This window comes from Microcaecilia unicolor, chromosome 2 (assembly GCF_901765095.1).
Source record: "Microcaecilia unicolor chromosome 2, aMicUni1.1, whole genome shotgun sequence".
NCBI lineage: Eukaryota > Metazoa > Chordata > Amphibia > Gymnophiona > Siphonopidae > Microcaecilia > Microcaecilia unicolor.
In genome coordinates this window covers 69,646,220-69,674,191 of record NC_044032.1, presented here as the reverse complement: position 1 = coordinate 69,674,191, position 27,972 = coordinate 69,646,220, and the positions used below count along the sequence as shown (strand labels likewise).

At 43.4% G+C, this 27,972-nt stretch overlaps 1 protein-coding gene across 1 annotated transcript in view; it reads left to right on the top strand.

Annotated features, from left to right (window-relative positions):
* AGXT2 (alanine--glyoxylate aminotransferase 2) overlaps positions 1-26,046 on the top strand; it is a 134,744-nt gene extending 108,698 nt beyond the window's left edge. The window contains exons 11-14 of the mRNA XM_030193027.1: positions 318-406; positions 16,340-16,489; positions 17,736-17,834; positions 25,754-26,046. Of these exons, the coding sequence (XP_030048887.1) occupies positions 318-406; positions 16,340-16,489; positions 17,736-17,834; positions 25,754-25,867 (452 nt within the window). The 3' untranslated portion in view covers positions 25,868-26,046. The remainder of the gene's footprint in view (positions 1-317; positions 407-16,339; positions 16,490-17,735; positions 17,835-25,753) is intronic.
* The last annotated feature ends 1,926 nt before the right edge of the window (positions 26,047-27,972 follow it).

The following is a 27,972-nucleotide window of genomic DNA, read 5'->3' as shown; positions in this document are numbered from 1 at the left end:
AGTGGAGGAGTGGCCTTGTGGTTATGGTGGTGGACTTTGGTCCTGAGGAACTGAGTTCAATTCCCACTTCAAGCACAGGCAGCTCCTTGTGACTCTGGGCAAGTCACTTAACCCTCCGTTGCCCCAGGTACAAATAAGTACCTGTATACAATATGTAAGCCGCATTGAGCCTTCCATGAGTGGGAAAAGCACAGGGTACAAATGTAATATAAATAAATATATTTCCCAAGAACTTATCATTAAGAAGCAACAAATAATGGTTCTGTCAATCCACTACTATGAAGTATTTCCTAAGTCTTCTTTATTTCTTGTTCCAGAGATTTCGGACTCTCTGAACCATGCAATGCACTTTAACACATTTGGAGGGAATCCCGTGGCCTGTGCCATTGGTTCTGCAGTTCTCGATGTAAGTGGGATTCTCACAGCTTTATACTTTCGTACAGTATTGCGTAAAAATGGCCTTTTGCAACTTACAATTGTTCACCTAAATTAATAAAGACATGCTTTCACATTTTTAAACATTATGGAGTTAATATTCAAAAGAACTTAAATTGTACAGCGCTGCGTAACCCTAGTAGCGCTCTAGAAATGTTAAGTAGTAGTAACTTAACTAGGCAGGAAAGGCTGAGCTAGAAATGTTGGATATTCAGCGGCATTTAATTGGGTAGTACCTCTGAATATCCCCAGTAACCAGCCATCCCCTAACTGTGCATTCAATATCCAGGGCTAGGTAAGCCCGTGGTTGGAAGTGGCTTCCTAGCCGCATAGGAGGCGATTCTATATATGGCGCCTAAAAAATCAGACCTGAAATCAGTGCCAACTAAGCGTATTCTATAATCGGCACCTAGATTTAGGCACTGATTATGGAATATGCTTAGTTGATATTTCAGCGCCTAAATCTGTGCGCACCTATTTACACCAACTGAAACATGGCATAAATCCCAGCGCATAGATTTAGGCGCATATTCTATAACTAAGTGCCTAAATTTCAGAGCGTCCACGAAACGCCCATTTCCCTGCCTATAACCACGCCCTTTTTTGGGCCGTGTGCATTAGAAGTTCGGCACACATCATTACAGAATGTGCTTAGCGAATTGTGCGCCTAAATTCTAATCAGTGCCAAAAAAACATTCATTATTTCTTGTTAAGTGCTAATATCAGTGCTCATTAACTTGTTAAGCCAATTGAGTTATGCATGGTGTTATAGAATCCGTGCCGATTTCAGTTCTTAAATCTAAGTGCACTATATAGAATCTAGGAGTTAATGCTACAGGCTGTATATCACCCCTATGTTTTATTTTCCAAAAGGAGATTTATTTTTTCATAGGTACCGAGTGGCAAAATGTTCTTTTTGACCATTATTGATATTAGAGCATGCGGCTCAACTCTTTAATATTTTGGGACTTCTAAATGATCAGTTTTATTTTCTTGTGAAGGTTTTGTGCATTTTTCTGAACAAAAGATATCTGCTATTCAATTGTCTTTCCTTGTTACATGAATCTCCCCAAGTTCCTTTTGTTGTTATAGCTTTAGCTATTGAGGTGCCAGCTTCTCGATGTCAGATCCGTTTGCTCTCTGGTTGTGTTTGTGGTATTATCTATACTTCAAGGAATCGGATCAGGAGGTTGTAATGTCTGAGTCCCCTCTCCAGGAAACTGAGGTTCACTTTCAAGGGAAACTTGGCCAGGATGGAGACTGTTGCAGAGGTTAACTCGGTGTCCACTAGTACAGGACTATCTCTTGGTAAAAAGATTTCCATTCTGGAAGACGAAAAGGCAGTGAAGTCTATGACATTATTTTGATGTCATGTAAATTGGAACCCACCCCAGTTAAGCTTTTTTCTGCTTATTTCAGCATATTGTCTTCCTTTCTTATGTAGGAACCCTTTGGGTCCTAAAGTGGATTTTTTTCTGTATTATGTGTAAAATAGAATATTCAATGTCTGGGTAGGTTCACAGAGATGCCAAGGGTGGATCATCCCAAAGCTTGAGATTTACACCACTGTAGATTGAAGGCCAATGAGTGTGGTTTTTTTCATGGGCCCCAGCCATGTCTAAAACCAGTTCTAGCAGACGCACATTCCAAAAAGCTGACATATACTAATCAATAAATAGAAAACAAAATTCTTTTTTCTACCTTTGTCATCTGATCATGTTATTTTTCTAATGATGTTAGTCCCAGTCTCTGGTTTGTCTTTTATCTTGCCAGAGTCTCCTTGTCCATTTGGCACTTCTTTTCTCTCCATGTCCATCATCCATCTTCCCTCTGCGTCCCTTATCCATCCTATCCAAAAACATTCCTCTATGTCCCTTCTCTCTATTCTCCTCCCTTATTCCTTATCTGCCTTTTCAGTGTCCCAGCCCCAGTGGCGTAGCTAGAGTAGTTGACACCCGGGGCCGGTCATTTTTTAACACCCCCCCCCCCCCCCCCCAAAATCCAGTACTAGGCATACCGAGAATACAAAACACTCAGGACCTATAGCGCAATTCTACCATACCATAAGCAGTCATTTCTACAAGTCACACAAGCATCTTAAATGCTACAGTGAGCACTAGAACATCAATTCACCTATTGTAAAACAAAAACAGACAGATTAGTACAGATTGTCGATCCTGCACAGTCAATGCCAACCGAAAGCCATGTCTTTTTCACAAACACAGATACACCCTAATCCACTATAGAATAAGTAATCATAAACTTTCTATTTAGACAAAAATTAAACTGAACCCCCGATGCCAGACTCTGCATACAATGCAACACCACAGAAACAGAAAATGTCCCCTAGTACTGTGCAAAATATAAAATTTGAAAAAACTAACAAATCCGATCACCACTTTACAAATTAACAAATAGCAATAAAACAAATATAGAAAATAAAATACCATTTTATTGGACTAATACATGTATCTTTCAGAGGCCAAAACCTCCTTCCTCAGGTCAATACAGTATAGTGTTGTTATAGTATCCTATCCTGACCTGAGGAAGGGGGTTTTGTTCTCTGAAAGTTAAGTCAAAATGTATTAAAAATTAGTCCAATAAAATGATTACCTTATTTATATGTTCTATTTATAAACATTTATTAACACATAAACACAGATACAATACTATACCCTAAAGCAAAAAAATAAAAAATATATATTTTATTTACAGTTTGTTGTCTCTGGTTTCTGCTTTCCTCATCTTCTTTTCACTGTCTTCCTTCCATCCAGCATCTGTCATCTCTATTTCTCTGAAATCCAGTGTCTGCCCTCTCTAATGTCCCTTCCATCCACCATCTGCCCTCTTTCTCTCTCCCCCTTCCACCCACCATCTGCCCTTTCTCTCTGCCCCTTCGATCCATCTGCCCTCCCTCTCTCATCCATCCAGGGTCTGTCCCCTCTCTCTGCCCCCTCTTTTCAGCCCCCTCTTTCCACCTGCACATAGTTCCAGTTCCAGCCCACATCTCCCACATGCCACCCTTTTCAGCCCCACTATCCCACCAGTCCCCAGCCCTTTTCTCCCATCAGTCCTGGGCTTCAGCCCCCAGCCACTACTCCCTGTCCCCTTTTCAGCCCCTAGTTTCAACCCCAGCCCTTTTCTTTCACCAGTCCCGAGCTTCAGCCCCAGCCAGTTCTCCCTGTCCCCTTTAAAGCCCCCAGTCCCCACAGTTTCAGCCCCTGCCCCTTTTCAGCCCCCAGTTCCAGTTTCAGACCCCTTCTCCCATGAGCACTTCCCTCCCCAGTCCCCTTATCCCCTCTGAGCACCCCACCCCTCCCCAATCCCCATTCTCCCCTCTGAGCACCCCCACCCTCCCCAATCCCCTTCTCACCTCTGAGCATCCCTCCTCTGAACTCCCCCACCCCTCCCCAATCCCCTTCTTACCTCTGAGTACCCTTCTGAGCTCCCCCAAACTCCCCAATCCCCTCTGAGCACCCCCACCCCTCCCCAATCCCCATCCTCCCCTCTGAGCACCCCTCCTCTGAACTCCCCCACCCCCTCTCCAATCCCCATTCTCCCCTCTGAGCACCCCCACCCCCTCTCCAATCCCCTTCTCCCCTCTGAGCTCCCCCCCCTGACCTAGTCCCGTCCCCCCTCCATTGAGAGCCACAGAGCCCTCTTCTCCTGCCACCGCTTGCCTTTTTCTTTTTTTCTTTTAAATCCGTGCAGCCACGCAGGCAGCGCTTCGCGTCTGCCCTGCATGTGCTGTGAAAGAAGCAAATCGCCAGCGCTGGCTTCGGGCTTTCCCTCGATGTCCCGCCCTCTTGTGAGGTAACTTCCTATTTCCTCGAGGGCGGGACATCGAGGGAAGCCCCGAAGCCAGCACTGGCGATTTACTTCTTTCACAGCACACGCAGGGCAGATGCGAAGCGCTGCCTGCGTGACTGCATGGATTTAAAAAAAAAAAAGAAAAAGGCAGGTGGTGGCAAGACAGAGACGCGACGGAGCACCCCCCACCCGCGGACACCCGGGGCGGACCGCCCCCACCGCCCCGCCCTTGCTACGCCACTGCCCTGCCCCTGTCCCATTCCACCCCCATGTCCAGAATTGCACCTCTGTGTCCCTGTCCCTAGGCTCCCTCCATGCCCAGCATCTTTTCTCTGTGTTCCTGTCACGTCCCTTGTCCAGCGTATCTCCTCTTTGTTCCCCTCCTATGGTACACCCACCCCAGGGCCAACGTTTCTCCCTCTCTCTTCCCTGCCCACCCTTGCAGTCCAGCATCTCACACTCACTCTCTCTATCTTTCTCTGTTTTTCCAGCGACTCTCACACAGTCTTTCTATTTCTTTCCTCCACTCCTCACTTCCACCACCATGAGTCCAGGATCTCATTCTCTTCCCTTCATCGCCCCCAACTCAGAGTCCAGCATCTCTTCCATAGGCGCCCAGTATAAGAGGCTTGGGGAGGCTAAGCCTCCCCAGCCGGGTGAGTGGCGCCGTGAGTGTCCCCTTCCCTCCCTCTCCGTTTATTACTATATCTGCCCCGCGGCCGCGCCATCTTTAATTTACCTCCGCTCCGTCCCCAGCATTGGCCGCATCATTTCAAAGCCTGCCCTGCTGCCCGTCTCTATTCTCCCCTCGCTCCCTTCGCGACGTGATTCGTTCTGCAGAGAGAGTCCCGCCTTCTGACATCATTTCCTCGAGGGCGGGACTCTGTCTGCAGAACGAATCACGTCGCGAAGGGAGCGAGGGGAGAATAGAGACGGGCAGCAGGGCGAGCTTTGAAATGATGCGGCCAACGCTGGGAGTGGGGACGCAGCGGAGGTAAATTAATGATGGCGCGGGGCAGATAGTAAGCAAGGGGAGGGAAAGGGGAGACCCAGGGCGCCGCTGGCCCAGATGGATGGAGGCAGGGGAGAGGAGAATCGGGCTGGGTATGGATGGAGGGGGGCAGGGGACAGAAGGGAATTGCTGGATGTGCATGGAGAGGAGGGTTGCTGGAATGGGTGGATAGAGGGGATGGCAGGGGAGAGAGGAGGGTTGCTGGACATGGGTAGGTGGCTAGAGGGGAGAGCAGGGTTGCTGGACATGGGTGGATGGAGGGCAGGGGAGAGAACAGTTTTGCTGGACATGGATGGAGGGAAGGGCAGGGGAGGGAGGAGGGTTGCTGGACATGGATGGCTAGAGGGGAGAAGAGGGTTGGTGGACTTGGATGGATGGAGGACAGAGGAGAGAGGGGGGTTGCTGGACATGGATGGAGGGAAGGGAAGACAGGAAGGAGATGCACATGAATGAAGGGGAGAAATTCTAGACATGCATGGAAAGGAGGGAAGACAAAGGAAGGAGATACACATGGATGGAGGGGAAGGGAGAGAGAAAAAATGCTGGGCATGGATGGAGGGGAGGGAAGAGAGAGGAAGGAGATAAGATGAGGGAAAAGGGAGAAAACCTGCACATCGATGGAGAAAATAGGCAGAAGCTGGATCCACTGGACAGTCGAGTCTGCAGAGGACCCAGCTTTTACTTACGGATGTAAGGCAAGAAATGAAGAAGAAAGGCAGAAAGTAAAGAAATAAATGGAAAGGAAGCCCTGGAAACGGAGTTAAGAGGACAGATAGCAGCAGAATCGGATACTTGGCCAGCATGATCAGAAAAACAGTCACCAGACAACAAAGGTAGAAACGATCATTTTATTTTCATTATAGTGTTTGGAATATGTCCACTTTGAGAATCAGATGCTCAACATTAAAAGTTTATATTTTTTACTTATTTATGGCATTTCATCCCACATTAAACATGAATTAGGGTGTTTTGTGGCTCTACATGAGAATTGTGGTATTATGATCCCTTGTTTCATATTGTTGACGGGCTGAATTTTCCGTATGGGTGGTATATTGGTGTATTAGGTTCTGCCCAGTGTAATATTTATGGTACAGTAAGGTTCTAAGTGTGTTTTTGCACAAAGTTATGCATAGTGTTTTGCAGTTGAGCAATTGTGGTTAGTATATGCTTTGAGCAACCACTTTATTCTTTGACATATGATACATAGCTAATATCTAAATTTAATAAAAGGTATTATTTGAATTTTTTTTTTCTGTGTGTTATCAGACAATTATGGATTTAAGCTCCTCCCATGGCCCCACCCCTAACCCCGCCCCCTTTAGCCTCCCCAAACAGTTGGGCCACCGACCGCCTATGATCTCTTCCCTTTTCTTTCCCCCTCACATCTGGTCTGGTCTGGTCTGGTATCTCCTCAGGTCAGGCACCTCTCCCTCCCTCCCCCCCCCAACAATGGGTCTAGCATCTCTTCCTTTCTCTCCCCCACCCACAATACTGTGGGTCTGGCAGCACTCCCTCTTCTCTCCTTCATCCTTGGTCTGGCATCTGTTTCTCCACCCTTGGTCCTCGCAAACAAATGAGTCATAGGCAATGCTAAACACATGCTGCTGGCTTCTGGCTGCCCAGGACCTTCTCCATGTTTGGTACCGCACACAGGAAGTTTGCATCAAAAATATAGGGCCCAAGAAGAGAGAAGGACCAGGGCAGCCAGAAGCAACAGCGCGTCATTAGTGCTGCCCGCAACTCACTGATTCATGAGGACCGGGGGAACAGAGGGAAGGAAAGAGAAGGAAGAGTTGCCTGACTTATGGGAGGAAAGGAGAGGAGAGTTGCCAGACTGTGGGGGCACGGAGCCTACTACAGTGGGGAAAAAATGGCTGGTTAGTGCAGGGAGCCCAATGTGTGAGATCAGGCCCCTTAAGCGTGTGAGCTGGAGAAAGGGCCCAGATGTATGTGGCTTGGTATGTCTGAGGTCATAGGAGAAAAAGATAAGAGTTCTATTCTATTCTATTTCTAATCTGGTGCTTATATCCAGTGGTATAGCTATGGGGGGCCTTGGGGGCCCAAGCCCCCTCCATTCCAACCTCATGCCCCCCAAACCTGGTGGCCAGTCAAGTGCCTGTGTTTTGGACAATACTGGCTGCCCTCCCACTCCCTGCACCGCTGTCCTTCAATTTTCTGGGTGCCAGTAGCGTCAGTGAGGTAAGCTCACTGCCTTCAGTGGCCCAGAAGCTTTCTCTCTGCTGCAATTTCCTGTCCCACATAGGCAGGACACTGCAACACAGGGAGAGCTTCCGGGGCCGCCAAAGGCAGTGTGCTTACCTCACTGATGCTGTCAGTGACCCACAAAATTGAAGAAGGGCAGCAGTGCAGGGAGGCAGAAGGGAGCGGGTAGCACAGAGCTGACCAAGGAGGTTAGATTGAGAACAGGAGACAGCATAATGGCTGAAGACCATGAGGTTAGTCTCCCTTTCCCTCTGTTCCACACAGCCGTCATCCCCATTCACCGTAAACAAAGCAAGCAAACAAACAAACCTATGAGCTGCTCTATCCATGTTGTCGTTCTTTATTGTTGGTAGCGTTTTTATTTGATCTCACTCATATTTTCAAGCATGCCGGCTTGTGCAGCATATGGATGTACACAGAGTAGTAATTAGTTCTAAATAGTAAATCATTGTCATTTGGAGTGGCTGGTTATAGGGACTCCCTGTATTCTTGCAGAGATGTTTTCACCTAGTAAAGGGCCACCAAAACAGACATTATGTTATGAATATCAGGTGCTTAACTATCAGACCTACTATTTATAAGTACAAGTTTTAAAAAGATCATTAATTAGGCTGATACCTAGGAGCATTTAACATCATTTTTTTTCCTGTGCCTATATCAAAAGAAAAAGATGGCATGTGGAAACTTGATTCTTTTGTTTTGTAGAATGAAGTGGTATATTATAAAAATGCACTTGCCTCTTTTATTACTCCTATTTCACAGATAGGTATTGAATAATGAGGGAAGGGCTTCCTTCATGCAGAAGTTCTGTCCAAAGTCAGTCTGAATGTGGCAACATTGTCCAGTTCAGCACACTATTAGCCGCCAAGTTCATACAAAGTTAATTATGTTCAATGGAAAATAAATCTGTTGGTTCAGGCTACTTGCTATGTGAATATTCCATTACTGTTTCATTATTGCTACCAAGTATTACATATTAAGGGCATTTGCTCTAAACTTTGTTTTAATTTGTTTATCCAGTCCTTACATGCACATGGTTGTGCTTTTTAAACCCAAAGGTGAATCCTAAGTGTGATTGAACAATTAGGTATAAACTGTGTTGTTTCTGACAGCAGAGCTTAGCATGCTGACATTGTGTGGCGTGAGTGAATTTGGATTACAGCTTGCACATTGAGGAAAGTGAGCAAAGGAAGTAATCAGTAGGAAGAGGACTGTCTTCCATTTCGTTCCCTCAAGATATGTGTAGCTTTTTTGATATTATGGCCACTAGGTTTGAGTTTTAGGCAGGCCTGCTGGTTCCTTATTAGCAAGAACTTTGTTGAATTTGTTTTTTTTTTTTTTAATTCTAAAGCTCATTTACTTTCAGTTCCCTATTTTATGTAATATGGAATTTCTTGGGGGATTCTTTTAGAACCAATGTTTTTTTTTCATTGGTTCTTTTTTTCCTCCACTAAAGAAATAGCAGTGCTGCTCTTAGACTGTGACGCTGGAAGAGTCTAAGAGCAGCGCTGCTCTTTGTCAGATAAGTGCACATATTTCTACTAGTAGTTTTGTTATAAGCTGGCATTCCTTTTTCAGCATTTTTCCAATCATTTCATGAAGTTGTTTGATCTTTTTTACATACAGGCATATTTATTCAGTTTCTTATTTTGCATATAAGTTTAGCGGGGATTTTTTTTTAGAACCAGTTGCTTTTCTCCAAACAGTTTGGAGATTTTTTTTACACTGGTTTGGTTTTTTTCCCCCCAGTAGGAACTAATGATAAAAAAGGATTCCTATATGCGATAGAAGGTGATATAATTTTCATGATTTCCCCTATCAGGAGATTTGAAGTTCCAGTTATTCAAATATTTATATTATATAAAACATGAATATTATGGCTCTATTGGAATTTTGAACAAACTTTCAAATGTAAGTATAGTCTAATTAAAATCATAAAATGTACTAAAAAGAAAGGTCTTTGCCTGTTCTCATCCTCACTAGTGCCATCTTGTAGGGGTCCCCACCCCTAGCCATGCTGCTGTCAGGATATGTGTACTCCTTCAAGTCAATGGTATTTTTTCAAGACACCAATTCTGCCCAGATCCAGATCCAGATCCCTCCACTAGCTTACCAAGCCACCACATTACGGTAGCAAGTATCTTATGCTTTGTATTTTGTGGGGAGCCACATGAAGCCTCAGGTTTAAGCTGCTATCCTGGAAGCTGATGTCACGTTCTCTCTTATATCTGCTATTTTAATGAATTTTAAGTAAACTTCTATTAATTTGGAACAATATAAAACATGGACTCAACTTTGTATTTTGGGGTGTGCAGAGCAAACAGAGAGAATAGTCCCTGGGCCAAAGGACTCCCAGCATCAGCTGGTCCTGTCTCTAGAACCCTTAAAACTAGCAGCTGCAGAGTCTCCCTGCAGAGTGGGATTCCTAACAGGGTTGGGTAGACCCGGGGATTACATTTACTAATCTTATGAACTTGTCTCTGTTAAAGTGCCTGTTTCCAAATGCTCTGACAACTGTTATGGTTAAAGCCTGTTCTCAAAAAAGGTTCACAGAATAATTGGCATTTATCTAATCCCATCCAATATCTAACCTAATGTTTTTTTCTAAGATCATTGCAGTTGCAGGAATTTTTTTTTATTTTTTTTAACTTAATATGATATTCTTCTGGGTCAAGTGCACTTCTGGGCCACTCATAATATGGTGACAGTTCTATTAGTCTTAGTTGATTCAATATGTTTGGAAGCAGATAAGGATAACGACATAGTGCAACTTGACTTGTCATCAGTATTTGATATGCTGGATTCAACACTTCCTCTGGTATGTTTGGCAGCTATAGGTTTGGAAGGGGATACTTTGACCTGGTTTGCTTTGTTCTTGAAGAATCAATCCACTGTGTCTTCTGAAAGGAAGAGTATTCTAATGTACACTTCCCTTCTCTCCCTCTGGATTCATTAAATTGCCCCTGCTGCTCCACATTTATGTAATGCCGCTTTCTGAAATGATAATAAGTGTAACGTGGGTATCATTAAGCCTGGTGTTAGCTCCTATTCTGGACATGCTGGGTGTTGCCAAGTCAATGCCCTTGAAAAAGGTATCTTTCCTTAACCCAGAAAGCCTGAAGAGAGCACTTGCCCTGGAAACTCAAGCCAGCCACCTTGTCTATTTCACTGAGGTAGCAGGGCATGGAACAGGTAGACAGTGTTCCAATAAGAGAAGGGAAAGACAGGAAGCTACTTACATCTGTGATCTGACCCAGACATTCTGACCCTGCTCTCATACGTGTCTCTGCGTTACCCCAGATACAGTGTGGAAGTATTTCTTTGTTAGACAGAAAAGAAAAAACCTGAATGGGGTGCCTGAAGGTCCCTGTGTGTCTGAACAGAGGAAGGAGAGGTAGAACCATAGGAGGACTCAAGTACCCAACAGAGAAGCTTGCCACCCCTAAAGGAAAGGGGATCCAGTAAATGTTATATTAGCAGGGGGTTCTGGGAAAATATCTGGTGGGCATAAAGTGAGAGGAATGCAAGGAAGAATCTCTAGCCTTCATGCCCAAGGAAGGAGGAGAGCAATGCTATAGTATATACTGCTGTGTATCATTAAAGAAACCATAACTACCTCAAGTAACTCATTGAATTACTGTTAAATTGGATTTTCATTTACCTGTGTGTAGAGTGGGCTTATTTCTATTATCACTCCTCCAAGGGAGTCACCCAAATCTTATAGAGTTAAAATAAGAGAATTTTTTTTCCAATTCTTGGAAAGCTGGATGTGTTGTACCACAGGATTCCCCTCTTTCTACCATTTTATTCAATGTTATGATAGACTAGGAGAGGGGTAAATTGGGACTAAGAGTAGGATTATCATATTTTGTCCCCCAAAAAGGAGGACACATACCCTGCCCCCTTTCACGCCCTCGCTCTGCCCCGTCACATTTTCCCCTCCCTGTCACACACCCCATCACTCCCCCTCCCCGTCGCCCCCCCTCCCCTTACCTTACTACTGCCCTGGTGGTCTAGTGACCTCTTTGGAGCAGGAAAGAGCCCCCTCTTTCCTGCCCGGAGCGCTGCCCTGCATGCATCCTTCCTGTTCGTGATCTCGCGCTGATTCAAAATGGCTGCCGAGAGTTGAAGTCTCGCGAGATCACTTCAACTCTCGGCGGCCATTTTGAATCGTGCCAAGATCACGAACAGGAAGGATGCATGCAGGGCAGCGCTCTGGGCAGGAAAGAGGGGGCTCTTTCCTGCCCCGAAGGCAGAAGAGGTCACTAGACCACCAGGGCAGTAGTAAGTAAGGGGAGGGAAGGCTAGCAATCTGCCCGTTTGTCCGGAAATGGGCAGATTGGCAAAACCTGCCCGGTCAGTGGCGTTCCTACCCTCGATGACACCCGGGGCGGATCGCCGATGCGCCCACCCCCGGGTGCAGCGCACCCCTCCCCCATGAAATGACACCTCCCCCCCAGCGAAATGACACCCCCCTGGGTGCACGCTGCTGGGGGGGTGCTGCGGCACGCGCCTGTGGGCTCCGAGTTTGCTACGCTAACTTCGCTGGTTCGCTGCAGCTCCCTCTGCCCCGGAACAGGAAGTAACCTGTTCCGGGGCAGAGGGAGGGAGCTGCAGCGAACCAGCGAAGTTAGCGTAGCGAACTCGGAGCCCACAGGCGCGCGCCACAGCACCTCCCAGTGGCGTGCACCCAGGGTGGACCGCCCCCCCCCCTTGGTACGCCACTGCGCCCGGTTGCCCGGATATGTCCTCAAAAAGAGGACATGTCCGGGTAAATCCGGACATATGATAACCCTAACTAAAATATAAAGAATGAGGGCCTTAAGTGATAATTCTCCCCCAACCCATAAGACCCATTATCATATTGTTTACATAGCCCTAGCGATCACCCTTAGACAATGGTCTGGCTGATATCCCTGCAACAGTTATCGCATTGATTACCATATAAAGTTCTTTATATGGTATGTATGTATTTATTTGCTTATTTACCTGCTTTTTGAATAAATTCATCCAAGGTTGTGTATAGAAAGCGTATGCTGTAATATACAGCTTGTTCTGTTTGTGTGTCACAACCAGGCAGGGAAAATTTTAATTTAAATACTTGCTTGGATACAATCTTTATTTATCTTTTTCAGTATATCGAGACAAAATAAAGCACGTAATTCGTCCTCCCCACCCAGCCCCTCAGATCACTGGAGTTGCTATAGAGATTAGCGAGGTGGTATCTACTTGGAGGCCAAACTGAAATCCCAGTTATCAACATCTGCATAGATTTCTTCAGTGTGAAATCAGCTTTCTGCCAATTGTGTCTTTTGTGCCAAATTCATTCTTACTTAGTATAACCCCTGGCTTACCCCTCCATTAGGGTGACTGGCTAAGCTTCCCAGGTCAGGACCAGGGATCATAAAACAGATTGTACTTCAAACGAGCTGAGCACAGGCCTGAGCCAGGCTAAATCCCAGTAGGCCGAAGGGTAATCTTTCTCTGGGCATTCTCAAGTCCACTCTCATTCAAAAATAACCAGCAGTTGTTGGATTAAACTTCAAACTGGTTAACAACAACTTGAAAACAGTCCAAAACCACAATTTGTTAGTACAGTCAGGGCATGTTACAGTTTCAGATCAGCTTCAGTAGGGTTACCATATGGCTCCAGAAAAAGGAGGACACAATGATCCAGTCCGGGTTTTGCTTCCATTGAAAGCAAGGGAAATAAAACCCAGACTAGCTCAATCTGTCATTCTTTTTCTGGAGCCATATGGTAACCCTAGCTTCAGACACAGTCTCCTTTACTTGCCAAATATAATGCGAACAGTCATTGTACACCAGCAGCACAGTTTCTCTTTTATGTCTGTCCCCTCCCGGTTCAGGATTCCCCTTCAAACACCCATTGAATGTCCTGCCAGAAGCGAGGCTCCCCTGCTCCCACTTCTCCTACCCAGAGTGTCTTTTTCCCCGGGCACTCCTTCCTTCTTGTTCCCAAGTCGGGTACTCCTTGCAGACACCCTCTGCCTGCGGCAGGGGCTTCATTCACTGGATATTGCAGAAGTCCTTCCTTTAGTGTCCAGGACTTCCCCCTCGGTGCTTGGGTCTCGGCAGGAGTGGGCAACCAAAGACCATGTTCTCCTCAGAACCATTCCTTATATTAACTCCTGGCCCTTCCCAAATCTACCTACTAGGCTGGCAATCTGAGGCCCTTGTTGCCTTAACGACCTCCCTGAAATCCTCCATCCCACTGCCCTAGAACAGAGGCATTTTTCAGGGGGAGAGGGTCACATTAGATTTGGTTATGATCTTTGTCAGGGTTTGCCAATAAAGAAAGCAGTTTTTATCCAATACAGTGGCTCAATTGCTCACAGGGGGAAAAATATGACCATAGGTCTTCTACAATAGGAGTAGGAGATCTTCACTGGCAGCATATTGAACTGAAGAATGAAATTTAAGATCCTTTGCTTGTTGTTTAAGGGCTTGCTTTAGAGGCACTGTCAATATTTGACTCAACTTCTCCATTGGTATGCAGGAAACGGATTTCTTCAATTCTCTCAGCATTCACTGTTACATTTCTCTCTTTTTGCAGAGGCTCATCTATCTTTGACTCTGCAAACAGCTTTTTCTTATTTTGGACCAAAGCTTTGGAAATTCGTTCTGCTGGAGATTGAATTAGAGCTCATCTATTTATCCTTTAGGAAAAAGCTTAAAACATTGTTTTTCTTTGCAAATTATTAATGTTCTGGATTCTTCTCCTATGGTTTTTAATTATTTATCTTTTTTTTAATAAGCTTCATGATGACAGTTGGTATAGACTCATACTTTGTTAGAATGTTGTAACTGTTTTGATGATTTTTAATTTTGGATTTCTAATCCACTTAGATGTTTAAACTATAGCAGAAAATCAAATCTAACAAACCATAAATATTTCTCAACTTATTTTAAGAAGAAAAGCAGAGAGTGGTCCAAGATAGCTGGAAATTGGTATAAATCTTTTTTTTTTTTTTTACAAATTAATGGTACATGTATGAATTAGACGCCACCTTTAAACAGGCAGGGGATCATTTTAAAAGACAGTTCTAGGCATAAAGCAGTGTTTTATGTATGAATATAGGTGCTTTTAAAATTGTGTGCGTGTTAGGTGCATAAATGTATATGAATTCAGCATGTATATGACCATACATTTGCAAGGACTGAGTGGAGGTATTCCTAGGAGCAGGACTGAGGAGGGGGCTTTTATTTATGCACTCAATTTATAAAACATATGAACATGCATGAAAATTAAGCAGGAGAATTTTGTTTATTAAATAGCAAGTGTAAATATGTATGCATGCATATTTTGATGGGCAATTTTCAAAATGGAAAGATGCACATACTTTTCCTTTGAAAACTGGAGTAAGTTCTGCACATATCTTGTGCATAAAATAGTTTATAGTTTACAGTTTATAGGTTATTATTTATAACCCACCTTTACTTAAGGCAGTACAAAATCACATCTGCTACAAAGAGAGAATGAAGACAATATAGCGTCGATTATATTACTACTACTACTATAAATCACTTCTATAGTGCTACCAGTCGTACGCAGCGCTTTACAGTTGAACATGAAGAAGACAGTCCCTGCTCAAAAGAGCTTACAATCTAAATCAGGACAAACAGACAGGACCAAAAAGGATAAGGGAAAGACAGACAGGACGCATAAGGATAAGATAAAAGTTACAAGTCAGGAGTCGAAAGCAGCATCTCCCTTGATAAAGCCGGTAGGCGAAATGGGTCCCCATCGGGAGTACCGGCACTGGATGTTCAACAGCCTGATAAGCACAGAAGCTAAGTGACCTTATTTATACAGTACAAGTTGACTTTTTTTGAAGTTGTTTTGAATGAGCAAGCTGATAAAATTAAAAAAAAAATCATAAAAACAGCATAGGGACGGAGGAGGTTTTTTGGCCAGTGATGAATAAAGGTCCGGAGAGTGTTTTGAAGATTGTGGGCGTGGAGTAAACCCTAGCACCCGGATGGTTTTAGGTCCATGGTACAAAATCACATACATGAGAACATAAGAATAGCCATACTGGGTCAGACCAATGGTCCATCTAACTCAGTATCCTTCTTCCAACAGTGGCCAATCCAGATCACAAGTACCTGGCAGAAACCCAAATAGTAGCAACACTCCATGATACCAATCCGGGGGCAAGCAGTGGCTTCCCCATGTCTGTCTCATTAGCAGACTGTGTACTTTTCTTCCAGGAACTTGTCCAAACCTTTTTTAAACCAGGGTATGCTAACCACTGTTATCACATCCTCCAGCAGTGAGTTCCAGAGCTTAACTATTCATTGAGTGAAAAAAATATTTCCTCCTATTTGTTTTAAAAGTATTGCCATGTAAAAATACATAATCATAAAACAAATACCAAAATACAAACGTAAAAATAGGTTAGCATAGTTCAGAACTATACAATCAGTGGGGCATATGCCAGGCTGAACAAATATTGCTTGAGTAACTTCTTAAAGGAAACTGTGACCTGTTTCTTTTTGATCTCTAAAGGCAGCAGGTTCCTATCAAGGGGACAAGTGACAGAAAAGATACTTTTTCTCAAGTTGCAGCTGTCTTGGATTCGGTACAATGAGCTTACATTCATTCTGAGAATGCAAAGGTCTCAGAGGAACATAAAACTGTAAAACACTACATAAGTAAAAAAGAAGAATCATGGTACAGTCCCAAATGTACCAACAAAATGAACCCCTTTGTGTTTGTTTAGTGTGATTTGCAGAGCAGGTGCTGACAGTAGGGACTGCATACCCCCTGGCTGTCTATTAAGTATAATATTATCTATAGGGCATCATGCTGTGTGTTTCTGCTTTTTCTGTAACCAGGTTATTGAAGAAGATGGTTTACAGAGAAACAGCGAAGCAGTGGGGACCTACATGTTGTTGGAGCTTGCTAAACTACAAGATAAGTTTAACATCATTGGAGATGTCCGTGGCAAGGGCCTCATGATTGGGGTAGAGATGGTGACTGACCAGGCAAGTATTTGAAAGACTTCATATTGCATCACTAAGGGCCCCTTTTACTAAACCATGATAGTGATTCCCAGTGCGGCAATGCTGACAAAGCCCATTCACTTTGAATGGGCTTCGTGGGCATTGCCACATGAGAATCGCTAGTGTGGTTTGGTAAAAGAGGCCCTAAATGACTGGCTGTTATAATATTTACAGTTAGCACCAGTGGTTCCTTGGCAGTAGTTCTCAGTACCCTAACTGGTTTGGTTTTTTGGATTAGGGTAAATTGGCACTTCCAAAAGACACCAGGGAGGTGTAATGTAACTGATAGTAAGGATTTATTCAAAATTCATCAAGAGACTCAATACAGCAGCTGTGTTTCAGCGCAAAAGCACCAGCCTCAGGAGTCTGAGAGAACGATGTACACTGCTCTTCAAAACCTTAACGCAGGGAGAAGGAAAGGGTTGGGACATAGTCCGACAGTTATTATTGGCGATTTCCTTAAAAGTGAAGCAAACTTTTTTTCGGATTGTTGCTTTGCAACCCTTTATCTTCAACTAATGATCAAAGTCGATCAGAAGCATAGCATTGTAATTCAAAACCAATGGCCATTTTGAAGTTTTATAGTGTTGATGGAACAGCTGTGAATGGTAATTTTTTCTCTGATGTAGTAGAGGCGAAACAGGGAGTCCCTGTCTGGTTTTGGATTATAATGCTATGCTTCTAATCGACTTTGATCATTTGTTGAAAAGAAGTACATCGCAGTTTTTGTTATTCTTCACTTGGAACTGAACTTATCATCAACATAGCAGATTGAATGTTCGAGCTCTGTTCCAGTGAATGCTATGACAGTTTTTTATTCTGTTTGATTTTTCTATGATTAGTATTGAAGTGGAGTTTTTTTTCTGACTGATGATGGCTTTTTGTTGCTCCAGCTTGGCAATGTGAGTTGTATGAGCATGGTATTGATCATAGCTGAGGTCTTTTTCTCCACTTCTTTTTGATTGCTGAGATATGTTTGTATCAAACAGAGTAACGCCGTATAGCTACTATTTAGGAACAATTTAAGTGAGTTTTCCAATTATTTATTTCCAGTTACTGTTTCTTGCTCATGTGGCTAGTACGTGTTTTGCTATTGTGTGCCACAGAAAGTCCTATGGTGAGATGTGAGAAGTCCGCCATGGCTCCTGAGCCTCATATTGAGTTTCACTGATGTCACTGTTTCTATATTGAAGCCTGTGTACTTCTAACAAAGCTTTCTCTACCACAGGAGAGTCGTAAGCCCCTTCCACCTGAAGAGGTGAATCTGATCTGGGAAGACTGCAAAGAAATGGGAGTGGTGATTGGCAAAGGAGGACTCTATGGCCAGGTAAAGCAAACATTGGTGCCAAAATATCACTTACACTTGCTGTAAATGTACTTTGATGAACAGTCCCTAACTTTTCTATCTCTATAATATCACCAAAATGCGCCCTTTCCTTTCTGAGCACACTACCAGAACCCTCATCCACACTCTTATCACCTCTCGCTTAGACTATTGCAACTTGCTTCTCACAGGTCTCCCACTTAGCCATCTTTCTCCTCTTCAATCTGTTCAAAATTCTGCTGCACGACTAATATTCCGCCAGTGTCGTTATGCTCATATTAGCTCTCTCGTCAAGTCACTTCACTGGCTTCCTATCCGTTTCCGCATACAGTTCAAACTCCTCTTATTGACTTATAAGTGCATTCACTCTGCAGCTCCTCAGTACTTCTCCACTCTCATCTCTCCCTACACTCCTCCCTGGGAACTCCGTTCACTGGGTAAATCTCTCTTATCTGCACCCTTCTCCTCCACCGCTAAGTCCAGACTTTGTTCCTTTTATTTTGCTGCACCATACGCCTGGAATAGACTTCCTGAGCCGGTACGTCAAGCTCCATCTCTGGCCGTCTTCAAATCTAAGCTAAAAGCCCACCTTTTTGATGCTGCTTTTAACTCCTAACCCTTATTCACTTGTTCAGAACCCTTATTTTATCATCCTTTCTTTAATATTCCCTTATCTCTTGTTTGTCCTGTTTGTCTGTCCTAATTAGATTGTAAGCTCTGTCGAGCAGGGACTGTCTCTTCATGTTCAGGTGTACAGCGCTGCGTGTGTCTAGTAGCGCTATAGAAATGATAAGTAGTAGTAGTAGTAGAAAAAATTAATTAAGGGGTTCTTTTGCTAAGGCATGCTAACGTTTTTAGCTCGCACTAAAAATCAGCTGGCTCTATGGGTGTCTCAGCCTTTAGCACAAGCTAAAAACACTAGCGCAACTTAGCATTTGAGATGCTGCCTATAAGTGAATCCATGTCAACAATACCACTTCAATAATTTGTGTTATGTGAAAGATTCTGATCTGTTGCTATTATTGGACTTGTGGACCTTTGGTGGGTGCACGTCCTTAGTTCTGTTGGTTGCTAGGTGTATATACAGAATACTTTCTGTAAATAGGATTCCACAAAGGTTATACTGGTTTTACAGTAATGCACTTATTTTTGAAAGGGAAGGACGCCCATCTTCCGACACAAATTGGGAGATGGGCGTCCTCCCAAGGTCGCCCAAATCGGCATAATCAAAAGCCAATTTTTTTGCGTCCTCAACTGCTTTCCGTCACGGGGACGACCAAAGTTCACAGGGGGATCGTGTCGGCAATGTACTGAAGGCAGGACGGGGGCATGGTTAAGAGATGGGCATCCTCGGCCGATAATGGAAAAAAGAAGGGCATCCCTCCCGAGCATTTGGTCGACTTTACTTGGTCCCTTTTTTTCACGAGAAAGCCTCGAAAAGGTGCCCGAACTGACCAGATTACCACCGGAGGGAATCGGAGATGACCTCCCCTTACTCCCCCAGTGGTCACCAACCCCCCTCCCACCCCCCAAAAAAATTAAAAAACATTTTTTTCCAGCCTCTATGCCAGCCTCAAATGTCATACCCAGCTCCATCACAGCAGTATGCAGGTCCCTGGAGCAGTTTTTAGTGGGTGCAGTGCACTTCAGGCAGGCGGACCCAGGCCCATCCCCCCCCACCTGTTACACTTGTGGTGGTAAATGTGAGCCCTCCAAAACCCACCCAAAATCCACTGTACCTACATGTAGGTGCCCCCTTCATCCCTAAGGGCTATGGTACTGGTGTACAGTTGTGGGTAGTGTGCTTTAGGGGGGGTTGTGGGGCTCAGCACCGAAGGTAAGGGAACTATGCACCTGGGAGCAATTTGTGAAGTCCACCGCAGTGCCCCCTAGGGTGCCCGGTTGGTGTCCTGGCATGTGAGGAGGACCAGTGCACTACGAATGCTGGCTCCTCCCACGACCAAATGCCTTGGATTTGGTCATTTTTGAGATAGGCATCCTCGGTTTCCATTCTCTCTAAGGTCGACCTAAATGTTGAGATTTGGGTGTCCCCGACTGTATTATCGAAACGAAAGATGGACGTCCATCTTGTTTCAATAATACAGGTTTCCCCGCCCCTTCGCTGGAATGTCCTTAGAGATGGACGCCCTTAGAGATGGTCATCCCCGTTTGATTATGCCCCTCTACATGATCACTTTTTGCCCAGCCATCTTATTTAGCAATTACATCATGATATAGTGGTCCCATGGATTCCCTCACAGGCTTTCTGCTTCTGATGTACCTGAAAAATTGTTACTGTGAATTTTTGCCTCTGTGGCAAGCTTCTTTTCATATTCTCCTTTAGCCTTCTTTATCAATGCTTTCCATCTAACTTGTTAGTGCTTATGTTGCATCTTATTTTCTTTATTTGGGCATTCTTTGAATGATGTTCTTTTGGTTCTAATAGCCTCTTTCACTTCATCTTTTAACCATGCTGGCTGTTTGCTCTTCTTTCCACCTGTGTAAATAAGTGGATTGCATCTGGTCTGGGCTTCCAAGATGGTATTTTTAAATAATGTCCATGCCTGATTTAAAGTCCTAGCCTTTGCAACAGATCCTTTTAGATTCTTTATAACCATTTACCTCATTTTATCATAGTCACCCTTTCAAAAATTAAATGTTGCTACAGTAGTAGATTTCCTTTCTGACTTCACTCGATATTAGCTCAAATTTGATCATGTTATGATCATTGTTCCCCAGCAGACCCAACACCATTACCTTTCATACTTTGCTCTGCATTGCAATAAGGACTACATCTAAAATAGCCCCCCTCTTGTCAGTTCCTGGACCAGTTGCTCCAAGAAGGAGTCATTTATTATGTCTAGGAATTTTACCTCCCTAGCACTCCCCAATGTAACATTTATCCAGTCAATATTTGGGTAATTGAAATCACACATTATTATACTGTTGCCCAATTTTCCAGCTTTTCTAATTTCTATAAACATTTCTTCATCTTTTCATTCTGTCCTTGTGGATGGTAGTACAGCCCTACCAGTATACTCCTTCCCTTCACAGATGGAATATATATCCATAAGGATTCCACGCTGCTATCTTTTTTTCATATAGAACATTTATTTTGTTTGACTCAATTGCTTCCCCCCTCCAATTTGATCCACTCTATCATTGCAATATCATTTGTACCCTGTAAACACAGTGTCCCATTGATTGTCCTCCTACCACCAGGTCTCTGAGATGCCTATTATATCTACCTCTTCATTTAGTCCTATGCAGTCTAACTCTTATATAGACACTTCAAATTTGTGTTTTTTCCTTACGTCTACATGCTGCTTAGAAGTTGATTGAGATAATTTTCATCCTTTACTGTGCACGCCCCTTAAACACTCCTGGCTTTCTTTCACCATTGTTGAAATTTCTGTATTGGGATTCCCTAAATGCTCTGTTTTAATAGTATCCTTCAAGGATACTCAACACAAAACCATGTGCTCCTGGGTGGCTGTTGGCTTTCATCACTTTACACCAATTGCTTTCATTGACTCCTGTGTTAGATACCCTAGGTTTTCCATTGCTTAACTTCTAGTAGACTTTGGGAGCAGAAGAAGGCAAGAGCAAGAATAAAAATAAATACACCCCAATCATTCCCACAAACAAATAACTGCTAAAACTGCATTTCGTGCCCATAAGTTGTAAACCCTAAATTCAGAATAAGCTATATGAGGAAGCAGGTGAAAGCTTGGCTCTGCATCCAGATCTTTATTGAAGAAGTAGTTAACTTGCTAGTCACACCCATACAAAGTGTGACACTGATTGCACATGCTCTAATAGGTCATGTTTATCCACTCCTACCCTAGATGAGATAATATTCAAGCACATTTCTGACTTTGTATGCAACTTCCTGTAAATTGATTCTTATATTTTCTAACTCCTGTTACTCTGTCTTATCTATATAAGGGGCCCTTTTACTAAGCTGTGGTAATCACTAACACTTGCTTACCACAGATTAAGAAGCACTACCGCTGAGTGCGATCAGGTATCCCGTGGATCGAAATGCACTTCCCTAAACATGACCCCAGCACTAAAAATGTTTGGGGGCTGACAGTAGGCGTGCCCAGTACTAATCCGTTACAGCAGCTATATCACCGTATGCTAACTGATTAGTGCATGGCTGGCACGGGAGCCCTTATCGCCTAGAAAATAGGTGACAGGGCTCACACATGAATGGCCACACGCCAATTGGGAAATTAGGGCATAGCCATTAATGAGGGAAATAGGAAATGCGGCTATTTTTCAGCCATGTTAAAAGTGGCCTCAGTACGCGGGAAACCTACATGCTAGTCATAGTGCATGCCACTTTTAGCACAGTGTAATAAAAGGGCCCCATTATGTTTCATCTTTGCTTATACCCTACGCTGTCTGTTAAAATGTTTTATTGCGTATTGTGCTGTCATTGTAATGTAGTATATTATGCCATACCTTGTATTGTTATTTGAAAGTTTTGACTGTTATAATTGTCTATTGCCTATGTTTGACTTATTCTTGCTGTATACTGCCTTGAGTGAAATCCTTCAAAAGGATGGTAAATAACTCCTAATAAATAAATAAGGATAAAAATAATCATTTATTATATATATATTTATAAACTTGACAATTGTCCATACAGTTTAAAGTTTATACTTATCAATATCTAAATTGCAAATATATTTATTTGGATTTTGCTCACATCTTTTACATTAGTAGATCAAGGTGAGTTACATTCAGGAACACCAACAAAAGGTGAGAAGTCCAAAACTCCACATAACAAAACAGCAAACAGAAGAGGGTGGAGATAAAACACGTCAAGCAATGTTCAATCCAGCAAGCAGCCTTTATTAAACACTAGTAAAAAAAGCCCCGTTTCTGATGCAAATGAAACGGGGGCTAGCAATGTTTTCTTTTGTGTGCATGTGGGAGTGTGTGTGTCCCTGCCCTCTGGCCTCTCTCCCCTCCCCCCTCTGAGTCCTTCACTGTTACAGAGCCAGCGATTTGATTTCGTGCTCTGCTGTTTTCCTTCACTGACTGTGTTACAGAGAGGGCGGGGCAGACACTCATAGGGAAACCGGATATCTCGCCCCCTTCACACTTCCGGCTGGAGGCTTCATAGAACGTTGCTGTTGCTTTTTATATAGAGAGATATCCCATACAAGTGATCCAACACTGTCACCATGTCTTGGCTACACAGCCTGCACCAGAGGGTCTTTAAAAACATAAAATCAACACATAAATAACTAAAATATGCAAACCAGTAATATGTATATATATATATACAAAGATAATGCTGTATTCGTGGACTAAATACCAAAATAAGATAGAAATAAAAACAGATAGTAAAAAACATATTAACATGTAAAGTTAAAAATAAATTCAAAATAAGGATACATTCAAAATAAGTATGTTTTGTATATTTATTTATGTGTTGATTTTAGGTTTATATAGACCCCTGATGCAGGCTGTATACCCAAAACACAGTGACCATGTTGGGACACTTGTATAGGTTATCTATATATATAAAACTCACCCTCAACGTTCTATTTGCACTGACGTCACTGAAGCCAGGTTCGTAAGTTCGAAGCTCTGAAGCCACAGAAAATCAGTCTCTGAGCCCCGCCCTCGCGTCAAACGTTATGACGTTGAGGGCGGAGCACATTCAAGGAGCCAACTGCAAATCCCTAGCACTTCTACGGAAAAAAGCGCTCACGTCTCTCGCGATTACGCTTACCTTACCTTTAAGGCAACCTTAAGGACGTGGTGATGCGTGGAGGCGGCCTCTCGATTGGTGGAACTGAAACCGCCTGGAAGCAACAATATCCCGCTGCTAATTAAGACGAAAACTCGGATTCGAAAGGGTGTGGGTTTGGGTTTTGGATAAAACTCGGACCCCGAGGATCCAAACCGCACGACCTTAAATAGCGAGACCTCTCTGTTTGTTCTGCCCTCATCCAGAGATCGAATGTATAAGTCATGACATTTCATACAGAATTGGCTAATTACTCTGATCAAAGGATTAAAACTGTGGTTTATCAGGGTACATCAGAAAACTTACATTTGAAAAGCAGGTAATTTGATCCCAGAAACTAAATCGACGTATGAGCAAGCAAACCTAGGAGCTGCTGCAAACGCTCTTTTAAGTAGATAGACAGTACCAAAAAAAGGGGGGTACAGAGAGGGGAATCACTCGGTGCCTGGAGGGGGGGGGGCCGGGGACAGAGGTTCCCCTCTCTCCCCGGCCCCCCCCCCCCTCCAGGCACCAAGCGATTCCCTGGGTGGCTGGAAGGGGAGCAGGGGACACAGGAGACTCGCTGGGTGGCAGGAGGGGGGCAGGGGAGAGAAGAGCATCGCTGGGGTGGATACAGGGAGGGGGGACCCTGGCACATACTCTCATTCTCACACACACACTCGCACCCAATCTCACTCTCTCTCTGTCACACACACACACTCGCACATTCACTGTCTCTCACAGTCACTCACACACACGCTCTCTCAAACATATACACTCCGAGGAAAACCTTGCTAGCGCCCGTTTCCTTTAAAACAGAAACGGGCCTTTTTTACTAGTGTTTAATAAAGGCTGCTCTCTGAGTTACATTCAGGAACACTAGGTATTTCCCTGTCCCTGGAGGTCTTACAATCTCATTTTGTATCTGAGGCAATGGAGGGTTAATGGCTAGCCCATGATCATAAGGGGCAGCAGTGGGATTTAAACCAGGTACTCCTTGCCCAGTGCTCTAGCCATTAAGCTACTAAGGGGGTCATTTTCAAAACACTTAAACTTTCAAAGTTCTACACATTATATAGTTACATAGTAAATGGCGGCAGATAAAGACCTGTACTATGTAACTTTGTAAGTGTAAGTGCTTTGAAAATATGCTTCTAAATCACCTGTCAGAATTGCCTGCCTTTTTACTCCCTCTATGTGCTATTGGTCTTTTCTACTAAGTTCCTCTGTCCATTTTACCTTTTTCTTCTCCAATATGGTGCCTCCTCTGCTTTCACCTTCCCCCAGTGTTCTACTGACTACATGGGCTTATCTCCCCATCAGCCTCTCTGTTTCTGGCAGCTGTCCTCTCCCCATCCCCTTGATATTAACAGGGAACCAGTGGAAAACAAAAGAGCTGGCAGGGCTGTCTGGACAGCACACACATTCCATTTCTAAGCAGGAAAAGCCTGCTGCCAGGGCAGGAGAAGGAGGAGGGGCTGCCATGGCGACAGCAGCTGAAATGTTATTTCATTCAGTTCCAGGACCAGTGATGCTGTGTTCAGATCCCTCTTTTATATGGTCCTGGCTGCTCCTCCTTTGCATAGAACATATGGGAGACAGGAAAATCACACTCATTAGGAGATCAGCGTGTTGTAAAATCTATATATTAAATTGCCATTAAATTACTACAAACTTGCGGGGTAATGACTGACCTAATTGGGCTCAACTCTCAATAACTAGCTAGAAATGACACAGGCCTGGTCTGCTAAGATTTTTTCCCACGAAATACAGAAGTAAATTGGGTCTCTTAAAGCAGTTAAGGTGTTTCACTTGTAACTTGGGTATCACTAGCCTTTATTGTAGGCCTAATATACTTTAAATATATTGACGAAAAGAAGAAATTAATCGTGCAGAATGCTCTGCATACAAATTGCATTCTATAAATAATAGTGGTGTGTGTTTAGTCTTGTGATGAAAAGACTTTTTCTCTTTTTGCTTTTGGATGAAAGACCAAAGAACTGTTTGGAATATTTCCCAGATTTTCGAAATGCCTTAACTCTAGGCCTTGTGTAGCCATGTCACATCCCAAGTATAAAGGAAGCCAGGGATGGGGGTGCACGTGAACACAAACCAGGTCTCCCCTGATCTTCCCTTTTGTTTTAACCAGTTACCTTGTTTTTCTCATGTTTAGGTATTTCGGATCAAACCTCCAATGTGCATCACTGTAGAAGATGTGGACTTTGCCATCGCAGTATTCAGCGCAGCTCTAACTAGACAAATGGAAAGAAGAGCAGCAGCTAACTAAAGCCCACTGGGAAACGTTTCTCCCATCACCAAGGCCTATCAGAGGGAGGCAGCAGAGCCATTTGGCCTAGGTCTCACACAGAAAAGGGGATTCTGGAAAAAAATGATGATTTGTTTTAATATTTTTTTTTTAATCTGAATACAAAATTAACTGAACATTAAATTAATTTGGTTACTGGACATTTCTGTCTCAGCTGCGTCCATAGCTTCATTTTTTTTTTTATTTTGAGCTCTCAGTATCAAAATTAACCCTCTCCCTCTCTCTCATCACCTGGAAACCGCAAGATGCACCTCCTTCTTCTGCTTCTATATATGTTTTTATTATTATGATGATGATGATTATTTTAATTTGAGTTCCAGGACTCTGGGACCTCCTACTTTGACCTAGCCTTGACCTCTATGATTCTGTCATACAGGGCTAAACAGATGCATACAGAAGAGGATTAAGCGTTACTTCACTGTGTAGAGAGACTGGAAATTACTGACCTCAAGAAACACTCATGTGATTTGGCTGCTCTCTGAGCATCCAATACCCTGAAATTTTGAGGGGGTTGGATTAGTAGGTGGATTAGCCCAAGAGATTTAAAGCTAACCTCTCCCTCTTCCTCGAACCTGGCATTAAAGCCCTGGCATTAGTGAACTGTGGGCTCATCCTTTGAGTCTTTTGCATCAAGATTTAATAGCTAAAACCTTCATTCCCAGGGAATTTAAATGAGCTGTGCCATGATGCCTACCTGTGTCTTTGCACACAGTTAGCTTATGCACAAAACTCAATTCCTCCCCTCTCCTGTGATACTATTATTCTCAGTGATCCTGTTATTCTTTTATTCTATACCAGGGGGTTTCTTTTCTTTCTTTCTTTTTTTTCAAAATTTTACAAAATTAACTGGCAAACACACCAGAAAGAAAGATATGTAACAAGAAACTAGATAATCATATAAAAAATGGAATTGCGTAAACCAAGCATATATCACTTATCCAAGTTCATATAAAGGGAAAGAGTCTGCCTTAATAAGCGGAAAACAGCAAAACATAATTACTAACTCATTAGAGTCATGTTCTGTGTATGGTTTGAATGTACTTTCAAAGCATACATGATTCCGTATTTCAGAAAGCCAATACAAGTATACATCATATTTCCCCATCTGCAGTTACGTTTGCTCCAAGTCCTGCATAACTCTCAAGTAACTTGTCTATGTGACCTCGGGCTGAAGGGGAAGGGGGAAATCTGTTCAGCTTTTTAACAGTGAAAGGCACCTGTCTTGGGACCATGGAATTTTTTTTGGCAGAAAAAATACAAAAAGGGTTTTTTTTTTGTATAGGTATCTATCACCATGACTTTAATTTTCAACATTGATTAGAAAAGCATTTTTGATATGATGTCTAAATCCAATTTTGGACATTTTCCTGATAAAGTCCAAAAATCAAGTGGTGAACACAGACATTTCTTTGGTTTGAAAATGGCTGTGATTTGTTTTTAAAATGGCCATTTCCTAGATACTTTATGCTCAGTGCGTTTTTCTTTTGTGACCATTTTTTGGGAAAAAAAAACATCCAAGGGAAAAACACACCAAAACAAGCTATTGGGACATATGGGGGAGGGGGGAAGGGCAGCCTTCATAGTAGACTAGCCACACAGACATCCCAGCACGGCAGTGGGGCACCCTAGTGGGTGCTGCAGTGGGCTTCACATAAAAGGTCCCAGATACACATTTCACCATTACCCCCTCATATTGTATGGGGAGCCCTCCAAAACCCACCAAAACACTATTATATCCACATATAGATGACAAAACATAAGGGCTATTGTAGTGGTGTACAGTAGGTTTTTGGTGGGCTTTGGAGGGCTCATATTTTCCACCACAAGTGTAATAATTAGAGTGGGATATGAGCCTGAGTCCCCTTCTGTACAGTGCACTACACAGACCTCTAGGCTATTCCAGGGACCTGTGTGTTGCTCTAATAAGCCTGGCCATAACATCTGAAGCTCTCACAGAGGCTAGTATGTACTGTTTCTTTCACAACTTTAGGGTGTGGTCATCTGATCATTTAGGACACTTTTTTGTGAATTGGTCGTGAATGAACTTCTAGACCAAAACATCTTTT